At 38.0% G+C, this 19,642-nt stretch overlaps 1 protein-coding gene across 5 annotated transcripts in view; it reads left to right on the plus strand.

The window, feature by feature from the left end:
• The window catches only part of UACA (uveal autoantigen with coiled-coil domains and ankyrin repeats), a 91,184-nt gene that overhangs the window by 43,422 nt on the left and 28,120 nt on the right, over window positions 1-19,642 (plus strand). For 3 of the 5 annotated variants that reach the window (XM_078079146.1, XM_078079148.1, XM_078079147.1), the window contains 6 exons: window positions 5,044-5,177; window positions 9,075-9,163; window positions 13,014-13,078; window positions 13,868-13,925; window positions 17,409-17,479; window positions 17,583-17,689. In XM_078079146.1, coding sequence (XP_077935272.1) covers window positions 5,044-5,177; window positions 9,075-9,163; window positions 13,014-13,078; window positions 13,868-13,925; window positions 17,409-17,479; window positions 17,583-17,689 — 524 coding nt within the window. Of the gene's footprint in view, window positions 1-2,426; window positions 2,883-5,043; window positions 5,178-9,074; window positions 9,164-13,013; window positions 13,079-13,867; window positions 13,926-17,408; window positions 17,480-17,582; window positions 17,690-19,642 lie in introns of those variants that run through there. The other 2 variants (XM_036113620.2, XM_036113621.2) reach the window with 2 other exon arrangements.

Raw genomic sequence — 19,642 nt, forward strand, 5'->3', positions numbered from 1 at the left:
GTATCTTGAAACTTTGCTGAATTTGTTTATTCTAACAGTTCTTTTTCTTGTGGAATTTTTCAGGATTTTTTTACATATAAGATCATGTCATCTACAAACAGAGATAATTTTACTTCTTCCTTTCTAGTTTTTAATAAAATTTCCTTTTTTTTTTTTTTTTCCGCTTAATTGCTCTGGCTGGGACTTCCAATACTGTGTTGAATAAAAGTGGCGAGAATGGGCATCTTTGTCCTATTCCTGATCTTAGAGGAAAAGCTTTCCTCTTCCACCACTGAGGAGGATGTCAGCTAAATGCTTTTCACATACGGCCCTTATTATGTTCAGGGAGTTTCCTTCTATTTCCAGTTTGTTGAATGTTTTTATCATGAAAGATGTTTGAATCTTGTCTAATGCTTTATGTACATCAATTGAGATGCTCATGTGATTTTTGTCCTTAATTCTGTTAATGTGGTGTATTACATTGATCAGTTTTCATATGTTGAACCATCCTTGCATTCCAGGAATAAACCCCACTTGGTCATGGTGTATGATCCTTATAATGTGCTGTTGAATTCAGTCAGCCCCCTGATTATTTTGATTCTTTTTGAAGCAAAAAGCAGACATAAGCAGTAAGCTAATAAATAAACATATGATATGATGGCAGATACTGATGGATATTATGAAGAAAAGTACAACAGGGTAGGAATTTTAAGAGTGGTAGGAGTAGGGGCGCCTAGCTGGCTCAGTCAGTAGAGCATGCGGTTCTTGATCTTGGGATCATGAATTCAAACCCAAATTGGATGTAGAGCTTACTTAAAAAAAAAGTGGTAGGAGTAGAGTGAGGCTGGGGTTGTTTAGATATGAGGTGTGAGAAGTACCAAAAGGAAGTACCTTTTGAGAAAGTGAGAGAAGAATCTACAGGCATGGGGGACAGCAAAGGTGGGACTTAGGGCTTTTGAGAAATATCTGGGAAGGAGGGTGTGAGAGTAGGAACAGGAGATTGTGACAGAGGATGGAGAGGCTCAGGACGTCCACAGTAGAGAAGGGCATATAAATCCTGTCTTCCTGAGCCTTAGCATGGACAGTTCCTTACATGGTTTTATTACTTGTTACAGATTTCCTCCTTTTTATTTCCTTTGCCTTTGCAGTCCTATTTCTAGAAAGAATGTGCTGCTTTGTTAACCAAAGGACAGGGCCTGAGTTTCATCCCAGATTTCCTCTGAAGAAGGGTGAAATAGAGTAGGTGGAGTCTCAGGGTCTAGCCAAGAATCCATTGCGATGGCTAATGTGATTTGGGGAAAAAAATAATTGTCTCAAAAATAATACATTATGAACTTACATATTTTATAATTAGAATATGTGCCTAATATTTTAAAGTTAGTAGGAAGCGGATTGCTTGATTAAGTTTGTAACAATTTTTAACTGGCAGCATGATCTATAGTATAGCAGTTATCTCCTGCCTATAAACACTTGTGTTGGAATGTTTTGCATTGCCATGAAACAGTTTTCCCGAATTTGTCTTTTTGGAGGAAGTATAAATTACTGTCATGCTGTTGTGGTAATAGAAGGTAAAAAAATAGCCTGGAACTTTTAGATGTTTGTTGTTTTCCTTGATAATGTAAGGAACGTTGGTACAAGTATTGTTAAACGTCATAAAGAATGTAGAGAAGTAGTCTGCTTTGTCCCCAAGTGGAGTTGTATTTACAGTCTGGCCCAGTGTTCAATATGCATTTGCCTCCTTTAGTTTTTAATGTTTATTGTTTTGTAATTCCTGAATCCAGATAATTTGATTTTCGACTGATAAAATATTTACTTGTCATATCAGGCAGGGTGCTACACTCAGAAATTAAGAGTACTGAGTTAAATTTAAAATTTGTTGCAAGTAGTCATCATAATGCAGTCTCTTTAGTGTCGTGGTGGTGCCTCTGGCTCTTCTCATTTCACATATTAGGAGCCAGACTGGCAGCAGCTGTAAACTGAAACCTGCTCGTATGCAGTGAGCCTCACAGGGGGATGAAGGGAAATGGAGAAGATTTGAAAACGTTACTCTGTGCGTGTGTGTGTGTGTGTGTGTGAAATTAAAGTGTGACACATTTGCTTAAAATAGAATTTTATATTCTGTTTATCAAGGCAATTATATCTTCATGATAGATTCTAAGACGGAAACTGGTTTTAAACATTGTCTTGTGGAATAGCCAGATTCGCCTCTTAACAGACATAATGTCGCTCAGTGTATAATAAGCACGTTTTACAATGTGTTTGAGTCATTTGTTCCCTGTAGACCTGAAATTTATTACTCAGAGGAGAAGCATGCATTTACAGTATATTCTTAGCTGCCCGTTTCTGTCACTCAGCTGTCAAGGCCTATGGAGTCAGCTAGAATCTGACCAATGGGAGGCCGTCTACCCACTGTTCACAGGCGGATTTGGAGGCGGACAGTTTTATCATGCACTGCAGCGTCCGTGTTACGGTGTCGAGGCAGCAGGATGTAGAGGGCTGTTCAGATTTCCCGGTGGAGTCCCCGAAAGGGACAGCCTCATGGAAAGACAGCTTCTAAACAATAAGAAATAGGAGGAGTTAACAGTACCTGACTTGGGGCTTCTCTTCATCAAGTGCTGCTCCGCAAGGAAGATAATTTGCAAGCGTTATGAAGGCGGAGAAGGATCCCGAAGACGAAGAAAATATCGTTAGAGATCCAAGCTAAGTGTAGCCCAGCATGAAGCTTGTGGAACAGGAAGATTTGTAATGAGAGGGACGGATTCACTGGTTAGGAGTTTGTCTGAGGGCGTGCTTTGTGAGCCACAGAGATTTGTAACTTAATGCGAAGTAGCTTGCTGCTAGCAACCAGAAACTAAATACTGTCTATGATGAACTGTTGGTTTTCTTGTGCTCCCAAGAACAGAGTAGGTATCCCTGCTGCCCGGTGTCACGAAAGATTCTCGGTTAGGCTTTCTGAACTGTATTCTTGTAAAATGTACTACCGTTTAATTAATTGTGGTCTCTCTTGTCTGTTATTCTTTCTGATGTATTCGATGAGCAGATTGGGGTTAGTGATAGCAAACAACAGTTCTCGTTTCTTTTTCTGGGTTTAAAAAGCACATAATAGAATCTTAGTAATTGAGCAGTATTTCTGTTAACTGACAGCGGACCGTGATGGAAAACAGTGCTTGGTGACGCGGAACTGAAAAATCCCATGATAATATGTGACTTGGATCATGTTTAATTATCTTCTAAAAAGCCTTACTTTAGGATTTTATAGGGTTTTTTTTCGTGTTTTAAATAGCTCCTCTCTCCAGCCGGCAGTTTACTTGGAAATAAAGTTGAGATTGTTTTAACTGCAAGGATAAACTTACCAATTTCGAGCAAGTATCTGTGTGTTAAACATGACTTAATCCCTAAGGCATTTGAAAACACAAGTCTCTTAAAAGCCTTCATCTACTACCATTCCCCAATTTAGAGTCTGTAAACTGTTTTGTTTTAAAGCTAAAGAAGGGGGGATGCCTAAAATGTAGTTGAGACTTTGAGCCAGTAAATAGGGCTAGTCTCAGAGTTGACAATTCGAGCTTTTGAAGTTAGAAGGAAGTGGACTCATCTCCAAATTTAACTAATTTGGAAACAACAGTGCTGAAGCCTGTGTAGGTACTTGATCCAGATTCCATTGAAACATTGCTTTTCAGGAGTAGGTTAAAATTTTAATGTATTTATTTTTCATATTCAATTTTCATACTTATTTTCACTTCAAGTATTTAATGGAGACACTGCTTACTTAGCTAGAAAATTGGTGTTTTGTGTTGCTGTTTGAAGGGGATAGGTAATATAAAGTAATCCCACTGATCAAACAGTTAGAGGATATGCTTCATATAAGAGATTCATTTTTTTCTCCCTCAGAGATTTGTTATGCTATTTGTGGACACAGAATTGCTTTGTAAAATAGGTACAACTTTCTTTGTTCTAGAAATAGTCCTGGGCTTAGTACAGAATTTAGCAATAAGTTTATTGTATAATATTTTAAAAGGCTAAAACCTTACTTGGTTAAATAGTGTGTATTTTAGTTCTGGGTTCTACATTTCCGCCTACTAAGAAAAAATCGAAGTTATTGGCCTCAGAATGTTTTGCATATATTTTCTCCAGAGTTAAAAATAACCTTGATACAATTAAAATATATATCATGTGATACATCCTCCTATTTAAAAAATTGCCTTTGATCTTCCTCTTAAATGCATGTACTGAGTTTTTGTTAAAATCAAAAATCGTTTTTAAAAACAATATATGTTGAATGTAAAAAAGAAAATGAAAGTCACCTGTAATCCTGTTGTCTTAGGATTTTAAAATAGTTAATACTTTAAAGTCTTTTTTGTTTTTTCAGTTTTTTTCTATGTACGAGTTTCTTTTTATCCTAATATAGAAGCTTGATGAATTGCTTTCTCTTTGAGACAGAGAGTGTATGTGAATGTGTGTATGTGACTAATTTGCCTCCATAAATATATTTCCAACAACAAGCTGTGTGAGTGTGTGGATGTCTTAAGATGTGTACAGAATTCCACTGCATCTAAGGTCTTGGGAGATAGGTGACCAGAGCCAAATCTGAAAGCAGGAGTTAGAGACTAGAAGCACACTGATTTTGGAAATCATGGGAAGTCTTGGTTGGGTTTGGCTACTCAGGTCTTTTAACATCCCCGGAGCCTTGACTTTTCTCATCTGTTAAATGGGGATGACAATTTTAGTTTACTGGGGTCGTTTGAATAAATCACGCCTGGCACAGGGTGGGTGTTCAACAATTATTAATTTCCTTTCTTTGCTCTGAAGGCAAAGAAAACAGAGAACATGAGAAACACGCTTTTCTCAAAAGTAGAACTTAAAATAATTCTTGAATGTCATGTGTTTTGGAGAGGCTCTTCTCATGAAGTTAGCACAGCAGGGAGAAGGAAATGTGGGATGCAGTGGAGATTGAGTGATGTATTATGCAGTATTGCTCTCCTTTCTCTTTTCCTTCCTTCTTGAGAAAGTCTTACTGATATAGTATAGAGAGTAGGCCATGTTTATTTATTTTTTTCCTTTTTGTAGCATGCAGCAGATTGGAACAAATATGATGACCGATTGATGAAAGCCGCAGAGAGGGGAGATGTAGAAAAAGTTTCCTCAATCCTTGCTAAAAAGGGCATCAATCCAGGCAAACTTGATGTGGAAGGCAGATCTGCGTAAGTATGACTGATGATAATCACCTCAAGGGAATTTGGGTGGACCCCTGGGACACAAGTGAAATTTGTGAAGTGTGACTGTCAACGTATCAATTTCAAAAGGCTTTATCAAAACCCACACTATAAAATCTTTCAAACATCACTTTCAAACATTATGGACTAATAACTTGTTTTCAGTGTGAAAGATTTTCAAGCTAGAGAGAATACTAAAATACCACCCAGTGGTCTAGTTGTTTAGTCTCAGCTCCCAACCCGTTTTTATATTTGGGTCATTATTTTAAGTGAGAATGTTCAGAACAGAAAGGAAGGCAGAACAGCTAGTGTGGCTTAGGGAGGCACAGGTCGTGATCCCACCCTTTGGTTTTTGGGTCACCGAGAAGGACTACTGGCTTATTTCTGTGCTTTAGCTTTTCTCGCACCCCTCCCAGTCTTCTTCCCTTCCCTTCCTGTTGAGGATGGGTTAAAGGGTAGGTGTACATTCTGTTACCGTCCTCTGTAATTGTCGCAGTCAAAACCTTATCTGGGAAACCTTCCAAAGTTAGAGGTGAAAAGTCCCATTTCCTAAAGTTCCTGTCAGTCTTGCATGAGTTTATTTAGAATATTATAACTGTAAACCAGATACTAAATATAGAAGTGAATATTAGGAAGTGGATAGTTAATGTTTGATGTAGATCACTACCTTAGGGTGCTTAAATATTCAAGTATATGAAAAATAGCAAAGCATGACGTAAAAATCAAGTAGCTTTTAATACCAATAAAGTTTGAAACATTCCAATTTTTTAATACTGTTTCAATTTTATCAAGTAGGCAATTTGATAGCTATGGAAACATTGCTTGAGTCCTGCTCCTATTTTTGCTAAATTTTGAGCTATTTATATAGGGCTCACACTATAAGCAGTGAGAATTTAATATCTAAAAGTGACTTTATTTTTTGTGTTTCTTTTTCCCCAAACATCAAGATGTTAGAAGATGAAGGAAATCTTTGGGATGAAAATCGTCAGTGAAACCTTATTTCTTCAGTTCTGCCCATCCATGCTTTGAATGTTTTGAATGAATGGTTGCTTGAGTTTCTGTTCATTTTTTTTTCAATCTGAGGTTCAGTTTTGAGTGAAATTACTTGTATTAATGGTCAGCGTTGTAAAATCTGGTATAATTTGATGAACTATGAACTTCAGTTTGTAGGATATATGAGTGGTATTAGTCTCTGAGGTTTTCACTGTAGGAAATGGAATTCTTTTAGGATTCATGGGATAAAATATTTTCCTTTTGCTACTCACACACAGACTGTATTCTTCCTTAATTAGAGCATTTCATATTTAGTCAAATATAGGACATGTTATAAACACACTTTCTGTATTAGAGGTAATTATAAAAATAATTTTATTTCAAATGACTTTTTTTGGTTGGTTTTACAAGTTTTGAAATTTAAGACTGAAGTAACATGTGCTTCTTGACCTCGATCCAATTTCAAAAATGAAATATTTGAAGCCTAGCCAAAGTCACTGCAAGGATTTGTTTTCTTCCTGTTCACCTCTCTCCTGGGGAATAGCCCATTGCCAAAGCAAAATGGGGCAGATTCACCAAGAATCCCCACTGCCACTTGGAAATCCAGATACCAGTTCCTGTCTCCCCGTCCTCTCAGGCTGTCAGAAGTGGTATTTGGCCTCCCAGCCGTTTTCTCTGGAATCAACAAATGTTCCTCGGCAAAAAATGGCTTCAAATACCAAGCTCACCTCTCTGGGCCTCTGTCCCGCCCTGCATCCTGGCCTAGTTATTTTTCTCTGTCTTGTGACCTCACTGATGCCTTCCAACATATGTTGTATAGTTTATGCAACTTTTCTTGTTGTCGTCCGAGGTCGTCCACATTACCTGGATTTCTTATTATGGAAGCACTAATACACGTCTTGTTGAAAAAAAGACAAAGTTGACTTTTTAAATTAAAAAACAGTATTTCTATAAAGTAATTTTTCAGATTTCCTTTACGACTCTTCGCATACACTTTAGTGATCGATATGTCTTCCTTCTGAAGTCCACTGTTTATAGCATATCCGCATTAATAATGCATTGTAGATTTGTTGTGATTTCTGCCCTTTAGTACATCATCAGTGTAATATTGATTTATTTTGAAGAAAGAAGTCTTCCAAATTTTTTGAGCTAAGAAAGGGAAACAAGCAAACAAAAAATGTTCCCTCCAAGATTGTTGGGAGACTAAAAACCTTTGCTTGAAGCAAATTACCGTTTCTCAAAAGGTTCTAATGGTGCATTGCATAGTATAATTCCCTACTTTGGTGTTGCAGAGATTGATACCCTTAGTCTTACAGCAATTTAATTCCACTGTAAGAAGAACTTACTTGATTCCTATGAACATTATATTCCTTTTATTAGAAACATCTCTGTCTCTCAAATTCAAATTATACACAAACCTCCTTTATTTTACTTAGTAGTGCTTGGTCTCTGGTTTGCATTTACATCCATCATAATACTAGTAGAGATACATGGCCAAGTGTTGTAATATCTGGAAATGAATTTGCAGCCTATCTCCAGATTTTGTCTCTAAGCATTCAGTTATTCAAGTATTTGAGGGCCCATCATCTGTTTGGTATGTACATTGGTCTGGGAATATAATAGGAAGGAAAACAGACAAAAATCCCTGCTTTCACTGAGTTTAGAGTGGGAAGAGAGTGGTAGACTATAAAGAAAGACTATAAAAATAAATCTTGAATTTATGTATCATATTCAAAAATACGTAGTTCTGTATAGAATAATAAAGGCAGGGATTGGGGAAGTCGGAGTCCTAAGGTTTCAGGGAATGGGGAAATGTAAAAATTTTAAATGGGGTGGTCAGGGAAGACCCCTCCTGAGAGTGTGATACGGAGTTTGTCTGTATCCAGGCCCCTTGCTGAGCTCTCGTACATTCTTTATCTCCTGGCTTCTTCACAGTGGTTATTGTACTTGGTTAGGGTTCAGTTGTATTTTGACCTGAGGTCAGCATCCTTTGTCGGCAAGCCCTACTGTCTTCACTTACCAGTTTGGATTTGGTGGAGTATAGTCAGTCAGTCACTGTCCATTCTTACGGCACACAAAATAATTCTGTAAATGTTTGTTGATTAATAAAGTGTTAGATGATCAAAGAAACAATGGGGTATTTTCTCTTGTATCTTGAATACCTGATGGCTTAAACTTAGTTTTTAAAGCAGGCTTTCCTTGCCTTATTAGGAAGCTTGTCATGGCCGTGTGTGGAAAACTTCACCTACTTCATACAGGTCTGTGAACGAAGGGGAGGAATTAGGTGGTAGTTGTGGCTCCTTTGGGGAAAGATGACACTAGCTCTTTTATGGCTTTCCAAGTGTAGCTTAGTTTGTTGTTTTGAAGGCTTTTCTATGCGAGGTTTAATTTGATAATTCTAAAGAGAAGGGATAAGTGTTTTGATCTGTTTGGCCTTAGCATTCTGCTAGAACTTCTTTTGTTTTGGCAGTTTCAGTATATTTGAAACGAAGCAAAATGATCTGATAGAAATTTTTCAGTGCATTTATCAAGCCCCCAGCACAAGTGCCTGCACTACCGATTAATAATAAGCTATAGAATTAAGTGGTATTTGGTATAAATTTTCTATTATTAAGACTATTAAACATTGGAATAGTCCATTGGTTCTAAGGAGGTATTTCTAGAGAGTGTTGGCTGCTTATGTAAATTTGGGTTAAAATTAGTTTTTCACTAATAAGGGATAGGTTTCTTTTTCCTGGTAGAAAATATAGAGATGTTTTACGTAGCCTTTTTAAAACGTGTGTGTGTGTGTGTGTGTGTGTGTGTGTGTTGAAGAAAAGGTGACATTAGTGTAACATGTAAGTTGATGTTTCATAGTTTCTGTGGCATAACACATATTTTCTTTTTGTTTAGCTTCCATGTTGTGGCCTCCAAGGGGAACCTTGAATGTTTGAATGCCATCCTTGTACATGGCGTTGATATTACAACCAGTGACACTGCAGGTAGGTTGCCGCCATGGTCAGTTACAAAACAGAAAGGGAGGACAAGCCTTGTCCGTTGCTAATGTTCTTCAGACCGGAATGTGATTTAGAGAGAGACGTCCTCAGTTTTCTGTTTTTAAATAGTTGAGAACAAGTTTACTTCTGAGGTATCGTCATTGGTCTCGGAGAGGTAAAAGACAGGGATTTGAGGAGACAGGATTGCTGAGCTGATGAGCATTTGGAGCCCTGAGGTCCAGTGTTGGTCTTGGTAATATTATAGGATCCTAAAATCTCAGACTTGGAAGAACCTTTAGGGGCCATTTAGTTTATACTCATAGACTTTTTTTTTTTTTTTTTTTAAGATTTTATTTATTTATTTGACAGAGAGAGACACAGCGAGAGAGGGAACACAAGCAGGGGGAGTGGGAGAGGGAGAAGCAGGCTCCCCGCGGAGCAGGGAGCCCGATGTGGGACTCGATCCCAGGGTCCTGGGATCATGACCTGAGCCGAAGGCAGACGCTTAACGACTGAGCCACCCAGGCGCCCCTATACTCATATACTCTTGACTCTGTGAATCCTTGCTGTCATGAGGTCATTCGATACTTGGTTGGACATTTCTCGTGATGGGGCGCTAACTGCCTCATAGCAACGACAGCACTACCAAGAATGATCATTAACAAGAAGAGCTGACGCAGCACATGGTACCCTGCTGAGCAGTTCACACACACTAACTCACTGTAGCCTCCCACCATCCCAGGGAGGCTGCGAGGCACTGAGCCAGCCATTCAGTAACTGTCCCAGGCTCCTTCAGTGGATGAGCCACAGCCGGAGTCTGTGTCTGTAACCATTATGCTTTACAAGGGAACCTGTTCTGTATTTGGTTACTGTATTTATAAAAAAATGATTTCTTGTAGACAGTTTTTTTTTTTATTTTTTTTTTTAAGATTTTATTTATTTATTTGACACCGAGAGAGAGATCACAAGTGGGGGCGGGCAGAGGGAGAGGGAGAAGCAGACTTCCCACTGAGCAGGGAGCCCGATGCGGGGCTCCATCCCAGGACCCTGGGATCATGACCTGAGCCGAAGGCAGACGCTTAACTGACTGAGCCACCCAGGCGCCCCTTCTTGTAGAGTTTTAAGTCTGTTTCTTACTACGCCTTCTGCCTAAACTTAGCTGTACCCATGTCTGTCTTTTAAAATCTTACAGCATAAGTTTGTCTGCACAGCACAAGGTAGACCTCTTCAGTGAGCATGCTAGTTTTCTCAGGATAACCATTCTCAATTCTCTCGACAGCTTATTTCTCTGCAGTTCTACTTTGTTATTCGGTTAAATATAGGGGGTGACCTAGAACCAGAATTTCCTTAACAACTTTAATATTTTATCTTGTGATTCCATATAGAGACAGATAAATGCATTACAGTTAAACCAGCACTGTGTTTAGAAATGGAAAGGAGGCAGAGGAAAAGAGAGATCTCAGTGAGGAGAATCTTTACCTAAGGATATATCAAATTTTAACTTGAAGACCAAACTCTATCTGCCACCTTTGAACGATGAACAAAAGAATATGTTAATTACTGGGATGCCTGGGTGGCTCAGTTGGTTAAGCATCTGCCTTCAGCTCAGGTCATAATCCAAGGGTCCTGGGATCGAGTCCCACATCAGGCTCCTTGCTCAGTGGGGAGCCTCCTTCTCCCTCTGCTCCCCCTGCTTGTGCTCTCTCTCTCTGACAAATAAATAAATAAAATCCAAAAAAAAAGAGAATATGTTAATTACTTACAAAAACATTCCACTGATGTAGAGGAATATTTATAGAAATTTATGACTAACCATATACCTCTTTAGAGATCTTTAGACTTTATTTATTTATTGTTCTGATTCTAATTTAGACAAGTATCTATCTTATTTTTTGTCTGTATTCTTTCTGCTCTGGATATTTTTGCCTAGTGACTTTTGCCCTCCCTCCTTCGGTGCAGATCAAGCATTTTTAAATGCTTTCCCAGGCACAGCAGGCATCATTTCGTATGCTGCATCCTGACGATACTCTGCTTAAACTCTTTGTCTTTTGTTTTTGCTGTTGTTTAGTTATATTTGTATTTGCCTCGTTTTACTATTTTTGTCTTTAGAGTTGTCCTTTCTTGAGGACAAGGACCTTGTCTTATTTGCTGTAATATTGTCTGTTATAGTCCAGATGTGGATATTCAGTAACAATTTGATAAAAAAATTTATGTATTTTATCTTAACTCCTTTATTTGCTAGCAGTATGAAAGTGTATTGAAAATAACTGTATTTCAAGTAAGTGTGGTTTTGGTTTTGAGGTATTTATGACCCAGGTCTTACCAGGTAGGCAACTTGGGTGTAATTCATAGTGTTGTGCTGTAGATTTGATGTTTCCTTAATTTTTTTACTGCATTATCTGAAGTGGCTGGATTTGGGTTTGGCTAAGGAAATACCCGACCTGACATTTTTATGTGGCCCATTGTGTTGAACACCAGGGACTGTCCCTACTGTCCTACTCCGTACTCTCTCTTACTTTCCATGTAAATGATAGTTTTCCTTGTCACTTTTCACAGTGTAAAATAATTCTAGGAAACTTGTCCATGAACAGTTACAAATTGAAATTTGAAATCATCTAACTTATTTGTAATTAGAGGATGTTTAGGTATGGATGAAGATGTTGTATCTGTACTTGGTTAAAGACCTGGACTCACTGCTGTTTGTTCTAGAACCTGGTAGTACACAGAAGTGATCAGATCCAGGAAAACTTAATCCACTTATCTAAACTCATATAAAACTGAGTGAGGGTTGAAAGTTGAAGTCAGTGTATTCCTTCATCTAAGATGAACAACACAAATGACTTCCCTTCTAGCAAAAGGGTCTGACAGTGAAGTCAGATCATTTTCTGAGAGGTTTGTGAAGTGAGAGGAAAGTTAAGAGCACGAAAGATTGGCAGATGGAATGGCCTGGTGAAACCCTTTTGTCTTTCACCATCCAGTGAGATGTATGCGTAAAGAAATGCAATTAGAAGAAATCATGTTTGGAGGTAGAATGTTGTCTGCAGCTTTACCTTTTTCAGTATTCAGTTAATCTTTCAGATGATTTGTTTCCTTTAAAATGGCACATTTTAATACACATTATATTTGAACAAGTTGTCTGATTTTCAGAGACACAGTCCTAGTGAACTTCGAATTTTATTTTATTTTATTTTTATTCATTTGAGACAGAGATACAGAGAGAGAGAGCGAGAGAGCATGAGCGGGGGTGGGGGGGGGTGTGTGTGTGCAGAGGGAGAGGAAGCAGGCTCTCCGCTGAGCAGGGAGCCGGATGTGGGACTCGATCCCAGGACCCTGGGATCATGACCCGAGCCGAAGGCAGAGGCTTAATCTGAGTCACCCAGGCGCCCCTGAACTTTGAATTTTAGTTGAAAATTAGTTTCTTTGACTTAGGTCTCTTAACTTCCTGTATTTTAGTGTCCACACTGCCTGTTTAGAAATATTTTGAGAAATCTAGGTATCTTTCTCCCACTCCTATTCCTGTTCTCTTTTTCTCCTCTTCCTCTCCCTACCTCCCGTCTTTCCTGGCTGACTTTAATTACTTACTCTGTCCCAGGCACCACTCTAGGTATTGGAGATATAGTGGTGAATAAGACAAAATTCTTGCTCTTTATGGGTTTGTAGATTGAATTTTTCTTCCCACCTTCATTGTTTTGGTGTACACATTAGCTCTTACTAAAATATCAACCTGAGTGAAAGCATGCTTACAAATTAAGTATCTTGTCAACTAATCTTGGAAAAAATGAATCACATTTCTATGGAAAATTCACTTGTGAAGAAAATAACTGTTCATGTATATCTTAAATTATTTTTTTGATAGGAAGAAATGCTCTTCACCTGGCTGCGAAGTATGGGCATGCCTTGTGTCTACAGAAACTTCTACAGGTAGTAAAAGTGGCTAATGCTCTGGCTTTATTATTTTGATTGCAAATAATAGATGTGTTTTCGGAAGTCGAGATCAAAGAAAATAGTAGGTTAATTTTGATTGTTAGCGTACGTAATTTCTTTTCCATCATTTGTGAAAGAATGTGAACAATAAAAAGCAAAAACTCTGAGGGAAGTGAATCGCATAACTCAGTGTATTAAAAATAAATAACAAAGGCTTGACCTTCCTGTTGACATTAGCTGGAGACTGGAATTTTCTGTGTCTGGTCTATGACATAAAGTGATACAACATAGGAGCTATATATTTCTATATAAACATCAGTCACTTAGACTATGTGATATCGACACTACTAGTTAAACTTGTGGTCAGGCAGCCACAAAATTCCTTGAACTAGTGGGCTGAAGAAAGTTTTCAGTTAAAGGGTCCAGTCCTCCATTTCCAGAAACATTGTTACCACTAAGTTTCACAGCAGAACTCATTTGTTTTTCCTGAATCAGTTGTTCAAATTTTAACTCTTGGTGAGAAAAAATCCCCAAACAATAACAGTTTCTATATCCCATGCTATTATAATGTACCATATGTTTTCCTGTTTGGTGAAAAACTTGAATTTACAGTATAATGTTATTATATTTGTTTCATGTCAAAATATTTAGTGGCTTGTCTAGTAGTCCTTAGGTTTTTTGATAAATGGAATATTTTAAGATTAAATAACAGCTGTTCATTTGAGTCTAGATGTTTAACTTTAAAGTGAAACTCTCCCAGCCGACTAAGTTTCTGTGTTTTAACAGTACAATTGTCCCACTGAACACGTAGATCTTCAGGGAAGAACCGCACTTCATGACGCAGGTAAGTGAGGGTTTCACTTGGACATAGCCAGTATTTGTTGAAACAGCTAGGCACTTAAATTAATTTCCAAGTTTTAATATGCATGTGTTTGTATAATTCTTGGAGAAACAGAATATTATGAAGTTTTTGTTTATACGAATGTGAAATTTATTTGATTGTACAGCTTAAAAAGATTCATTCAGCCAAGACTGGTTTGCTAGATATTAAAAGTCCAAAGATAAGTAAACACAATCCTGCTCTCAAGGAAGCTCTAAACACTGTGTGACTCTCTGTGTATGTGTGGGGAGGGGAGGAGGAATGATTTTTTTTCTTAAAAACTACATTTGCCTAATTAACATGTCTGAATACCATTTTTCTCATCTGCAAAATAAAGTTAACACTACTGCAATAAGTGGTTATAATTAAATTATAAATAGTGCCTGGCATGTAGTAATTTCTAGGCCTCAGTGCTATATCGTATCACTGTAATGTGCTGTATTTTTAAAAAATATACTAGTAATTTCACAGATTTTATTAATCATACTTGTGTATTTAAATTTATCTGCATTATTCTTCAGGTGTCTTAAAGACAGAAGTTAGATATTAAGTATTTTTTGGAATGTACCACAGTCTGACCTCTGGCCTGACTCTTCTGAGTCTGACATTCCTACAGTTCACTGGAAAGCCAAAGTAAAGAAAAGTAGCTACCCTGTCTTGTCATGTTTATGGAATATCTGCAGTAGATCAAGGTGGCCTGTGTTAAAAATGCAATATACCACAAATTTCCTTCAAACTTTGGTACCTTAATTTATTTCAGCTTTTTTCTTTTTATGTTTTACGTGCTTTTATGATAGTTTAATTTTTTACACAAGGTATTTTTTCTTTTATTTTTGTAAAGTGGTGGTATTTGCAAAGCATTTTCATATGCATTGTCATTTGAGCCTCACAATGACCCCTGTGTGGTTTTTGGTTTTGAGGAGAAATGCCTTATCTGTTCTTCTCTATGGGCCCAAGCTCTGCCTTCTGGGAGGTTCTTACTTGTCTGGTATTCTCTAGGGTCACAGATAAATTGCATGGCAGAGAGCATGTCCTCTGTAGAGGCAGCTTAAGGGCTGGAACAATCATGAGTGTTAGCAGACTGGCCTTCTGGGACCTTGCGTAGTATGGTTCCCATAAAACCTTGGTCAGCTTTTTGGTTTATTTGTTTCCAGCCATTTCCATTTGTCCGTCTCTAAAGTTATTTTCTGGACATAAAGTTCTTAACCCTCCTTTAGTTCTTGTCCTTATTTGTAGAGTCATGACTCTGCCTCATTTAATGGCTGCCACCTCCCAGCCATCTGAAATAATATTCTTGAATGGGATTATAATATCCTTACCATGATGTTTATTCCAAGAGCAGATTTTTTTTTTTCTCTTTAGTGGGAGTTCCTTGAGAAGAGTTGTGACCAACAACAGTGTTATATCTTGCTGCTTGACATAGAAATGGTCGGCTTCCCCACATCTCTGAGGTCCCAAATATCTAGACATTGTCTATTCCCTTTCATCTGTGTTCATAAACTGGCAGATTCTTGCTTGACCTCATCTCTTTCTTATCATACCTTACTAAAAGTAAGCAGCTGCCAATGTGCACTAAAATTTTGGCCCTTTTCTCTTGCTTCACCTCGAAAGGCCACGTGGTACATCTTCTAAATGATGATGGACGATAGCTCTTTCAAATGTTTTGCCACAGTGTGAGAAAAATCACAAGATTTCTAGCCTGAAATATGTTTAGTCATTACCTAGTACTCAACCACTAAGCCAGTGCCATATGATTTAGGTATTCATTGTAACAGCACCTAACTCCTGATAGCAGTGTTGTCTCAGTTAGGGGTAAGGCTAGGCTTCTGGGACAGAGACACTATAAAATAACACTGAATTAAACAGCTCCACAGGATTGCTTTCTGTCATGTCAAAATCCTGATGTTCAGATGGGCTTGTGCCTCTGTTCCCTGTGGCTATTCAGGGACCCAGATTTCTTCCATTTTGCTGTTCCACCATTGCCTAGCACGTTGTCCTTATCTTTAAGGCTGAAGTTGCTGGCAGGCACTTCTGTTTTCCTACTAACAGGAAGGGGAAAGGTCATGGAGGAATGTATAAACCACTCTTTTAAGCCCTAGAGTCAGAGGTAGCACACATCACTCCTGTCACATTCCACTGGTGAGATCTAATGCACGTGGTCATGGCTGCATGCAAGGGAGTCTGGGAACTGTGGTGTCCAGGTGAGCCCGCATGTGCCCAGCCCAGCTTCGTTACCGTGGAAGGAAGGGTGATCACAGCTGGGTGGCAGCGCCACTCTCCACCATAGCACCTTTACTACTGACTTTACTGGTTCAATATACTGTAGCTCCAGAATTTATTATGCTTTACATTTTTTTCATTCTTATTTTTAATTGGTCCTGAATGGTTGTTAGTTTTATAATTCCTGAATTAATGTATTCAGTTTCAGTTTCTTTTTTTAAAAACAGGTTCTATATTTTATATAAAAGACTTGCTGGATTAAAGACAGCAGAAATGAAAATTTACTTGATTTTCTTATGTGTATTTGGTTTTATTCTGTGGAATTTCACACACACACAAAAGAATGCTTTGTCAGTACTTTTTGTGGCTAATAATCTAGTCGCGACTCATAATAAATACAGGGAGTATTTATTAATAATAATATAAAAACTTTTAATAAAAACTCATGGGGAGTTGAAACACAATCCTATTTTATGATGTTAACAATAATTTTTTTTTTCCTAATACAAATATGAACTCTAGTGTTGGTTGGAGAAGAAGCAGTGTGTGGTTTTACAATATAATTTTCAGCAAAATGACCCTGCTTTGCATCATCAAAGGCAGACATTGCAATCTCTGATTTTAAAAGGAAATATGAATTATATGAGTCAAACCTTTTTTACTGTGACTCATCTATAAAGACCTGAATATGATTCATTTAAAAACAATTGAGCTAACCCTTCAAGGATCAAGTCAGTTGTAGCCACATTTATTTTTTTTAAGATTTATTTATTTATTTATTTGACAGAGACACACAGTGAAAGAAGGAACACAAGCAGGGGGAGTGGGAGAGGGAGAAGCAGGCTCCCCGCTAAGCAGGGAGCCTGATGTGGGGCTCGATCCCAGGACCCTGGGATCATGACCCCAGCCGAAGGCAGATGCTTAACGACTGAGCCACCCAGGCGCCCCTTGATTTTTATTTCTATGTTTACACTTAGGGTAGCAGTATATTGTCTTCTGCAAGGGTAACAATATTCGTTGGTCCCAGTAAATTGTGCAACATTTATAAAATGATCTAGTCTAACCCATTTTCTAAAGTGGGTGCTTATTATGCTAAACTGAGAGTGGACGTTGTGAAGCTTGGTAGTTTAGAAATTGAAGAACTTATGCCTTATATGGACGTAGCAAAGCACCATGTGTCTTACCAACAGATGTTCACCATTTATCATTTTTCTTTGTTCCTCAAAGCCATGGCAGACTGTCCTTCCAGCATACAGCTGCTTTGTGACCATGGGGCCTCCGTGAATGCCAAAGATGTGGTAAGTCCGTTTATGTTTATTGTCATTTCAACTCACGTATTCTAACTTTTATGTTTTGCGAGATTTGTTGTCTTAATGCTGTTTTATTTTTCTTGTTGCTTAGGATGGGCGGACACCACTGGTTCTGGCTACTCAGATGTGTAGGCCAACAATATGTCAACTGCTGATAGATAGGGGGGCAGAGATTAATTCCAGAGACAAACAGAACAGGTAATTCTTTTATCACAGCTCCGCGGACACCAGCTGGATTCACAGTGACTCTGAAACTCTGCTGCTGTGACTTGCCCTTTCCATCCCCCTTTGGATCTCTCTTTCCTTGGAATTAGCACCCACTTTTTTTTTTTCTTTCTCTTTTCCCCAGTGTCTGATGAAGGAAGAAGAGGGAAATAGGGGGAGATGGCAGGGTAAATGTGGAATACAAAGCAGTGGTTAGAGCCTGTGTTCAGGTCAGAAAACTGAAGAAAGAGGAATTATATCCCAGTTATTTATTTTAAAGCTTTAAAACAATCTTTAATGAAAAACGGGCTCAGATAAGAAAATGAGGGAGAATAATAAAAAATCGCACCTTCAGTCTGCTTCTTTGTTAGTGAATCTTTTGAGAGTAAAGGTTCCTGCGTGTCCTGGAGCTTGACGTTTTTCCGTGTAGACTCTCTCAATGTGTTGGTTCTCCTTACCTTGCCTGGGCATAGTGCTGTCTCCTTCTCTGAAACCAAGTTCATTTCTATACCCTGAGGTTCCCTGCATTTATTTTTGCTTCTGTGTTCCATGTCATTTTAGTTGGTGCACACTAATACTTTCTCTCTGTAGCTCTCCCCTTCCCCTCCTCTAGGTCCAGTGTATCGTGGCACTGCTATTATAATTCTCATGTTCATGGTCCCAGTGTTTCCGACAGTGATGTGTCTGAAATACATCCCATCTCCTAGTTGGAGCATTACAGTAATTCATAACAAATTTTTGGGATTTTGTAAATGTTTACTAGTAAAATTACTAGTAAAAATTGACTTAACTTTGTTCTTCTAAACATGTATCCTATTCTTTTGTAGTTCACTAGAATTAGATAGGTATAAAAAAAAGTCCTTAGATGTCAATTTTATAGTTCTACTCATTTTTATTGTTCAGACCTCTCAAAGGAGGAAATTCTTAAGCAATTAAGTCATTAATGTGATTATTAAGTAAGTGGCTTTTTTGCATTACTTTGTTTTTGCAGATACTATAATCTGGTTCCAAGCAGGACTAAGAAAGTTGAGTTTAAAAATAAAGTTTAGGATCAGAGAGTGATGATCTGGTTGATTCATGTATAATGCCTTATTTTTTTATAGATCTTATATTTTCCCAAGCATTTTGGAATGCCACACACACACACACACACACACACACACAAATGATGAGGTATGGCAATGTGTATTAAATAGGCAAGGTAGCAGACGGCTTTAAAAATAAATTAAAATGTGGGGCACCTGGGTGGCTCAGTCGGTTGAGTATCTGACTCATGGTTTCAGCTCAGGTTGTGATCTCAGGGTCATGAGATCGAGCCTTGTGTCTGGCTCCGTGCTCAGCATGGAGTCTATTTGTTTAAGACTCTTTCTCCCTCTCCCTCTATATGCCCCCCAACTCATGCTCTCTTTCTCTCAAATAAATCTTTAAAAAAAATAAGTCAAAATCTTACATTTAAGAAGAAATTAAAAATAAATTAAAACTCTGTGTTTTTTTCTTATCTTATCTATAGCATTTTTTCCCTAATAAAAAAACTTTGTTGGTGGTGCCCGGTGTATATAAAATTGTATTCCAGGAGCTATTGGGGAGTATAAAAGAGAAATAGGATATACATAGAATAAACGCAAGAATCCGTTTTCTTATGAAATCCAATATGCACAGTCAAAGACCATGTTAGATATAGGATAAGTCACTTCATTTCATGAGGTATTTTTTGGTTTCCTCAGCAATAAAAATAGGAATGGGACAAAATAATTTCAAGGGTCCTTCTAAATTTCCGTGACGATTCAATTGCTTAATTGCATTATTGCTATTTTTACTGTTAAGTGTTCCAGTGTTGATGATCCTGTCAAGGCAGAATAAACCAGTAGTCCATGATAATGGGCTTAATTAAGGAAGGTTTATGGAGGAGGTGGGTTTTAAAATTAAGTGTGAAGATGTGAAGGTCTC

This window comes from Halichoerus grypus, chromosome 8 (assembly GCF_964656455.1).
Source record: "Halichoerus grypus chromosome 8, mHalGry1.hap1.1, whole genome shotgun sequence".
NCBI lineage: Eukaryota > Metazoa > Chordata > Mammalia > Carnivora > Phocidae > Halichoerus > Halichoerus grypus.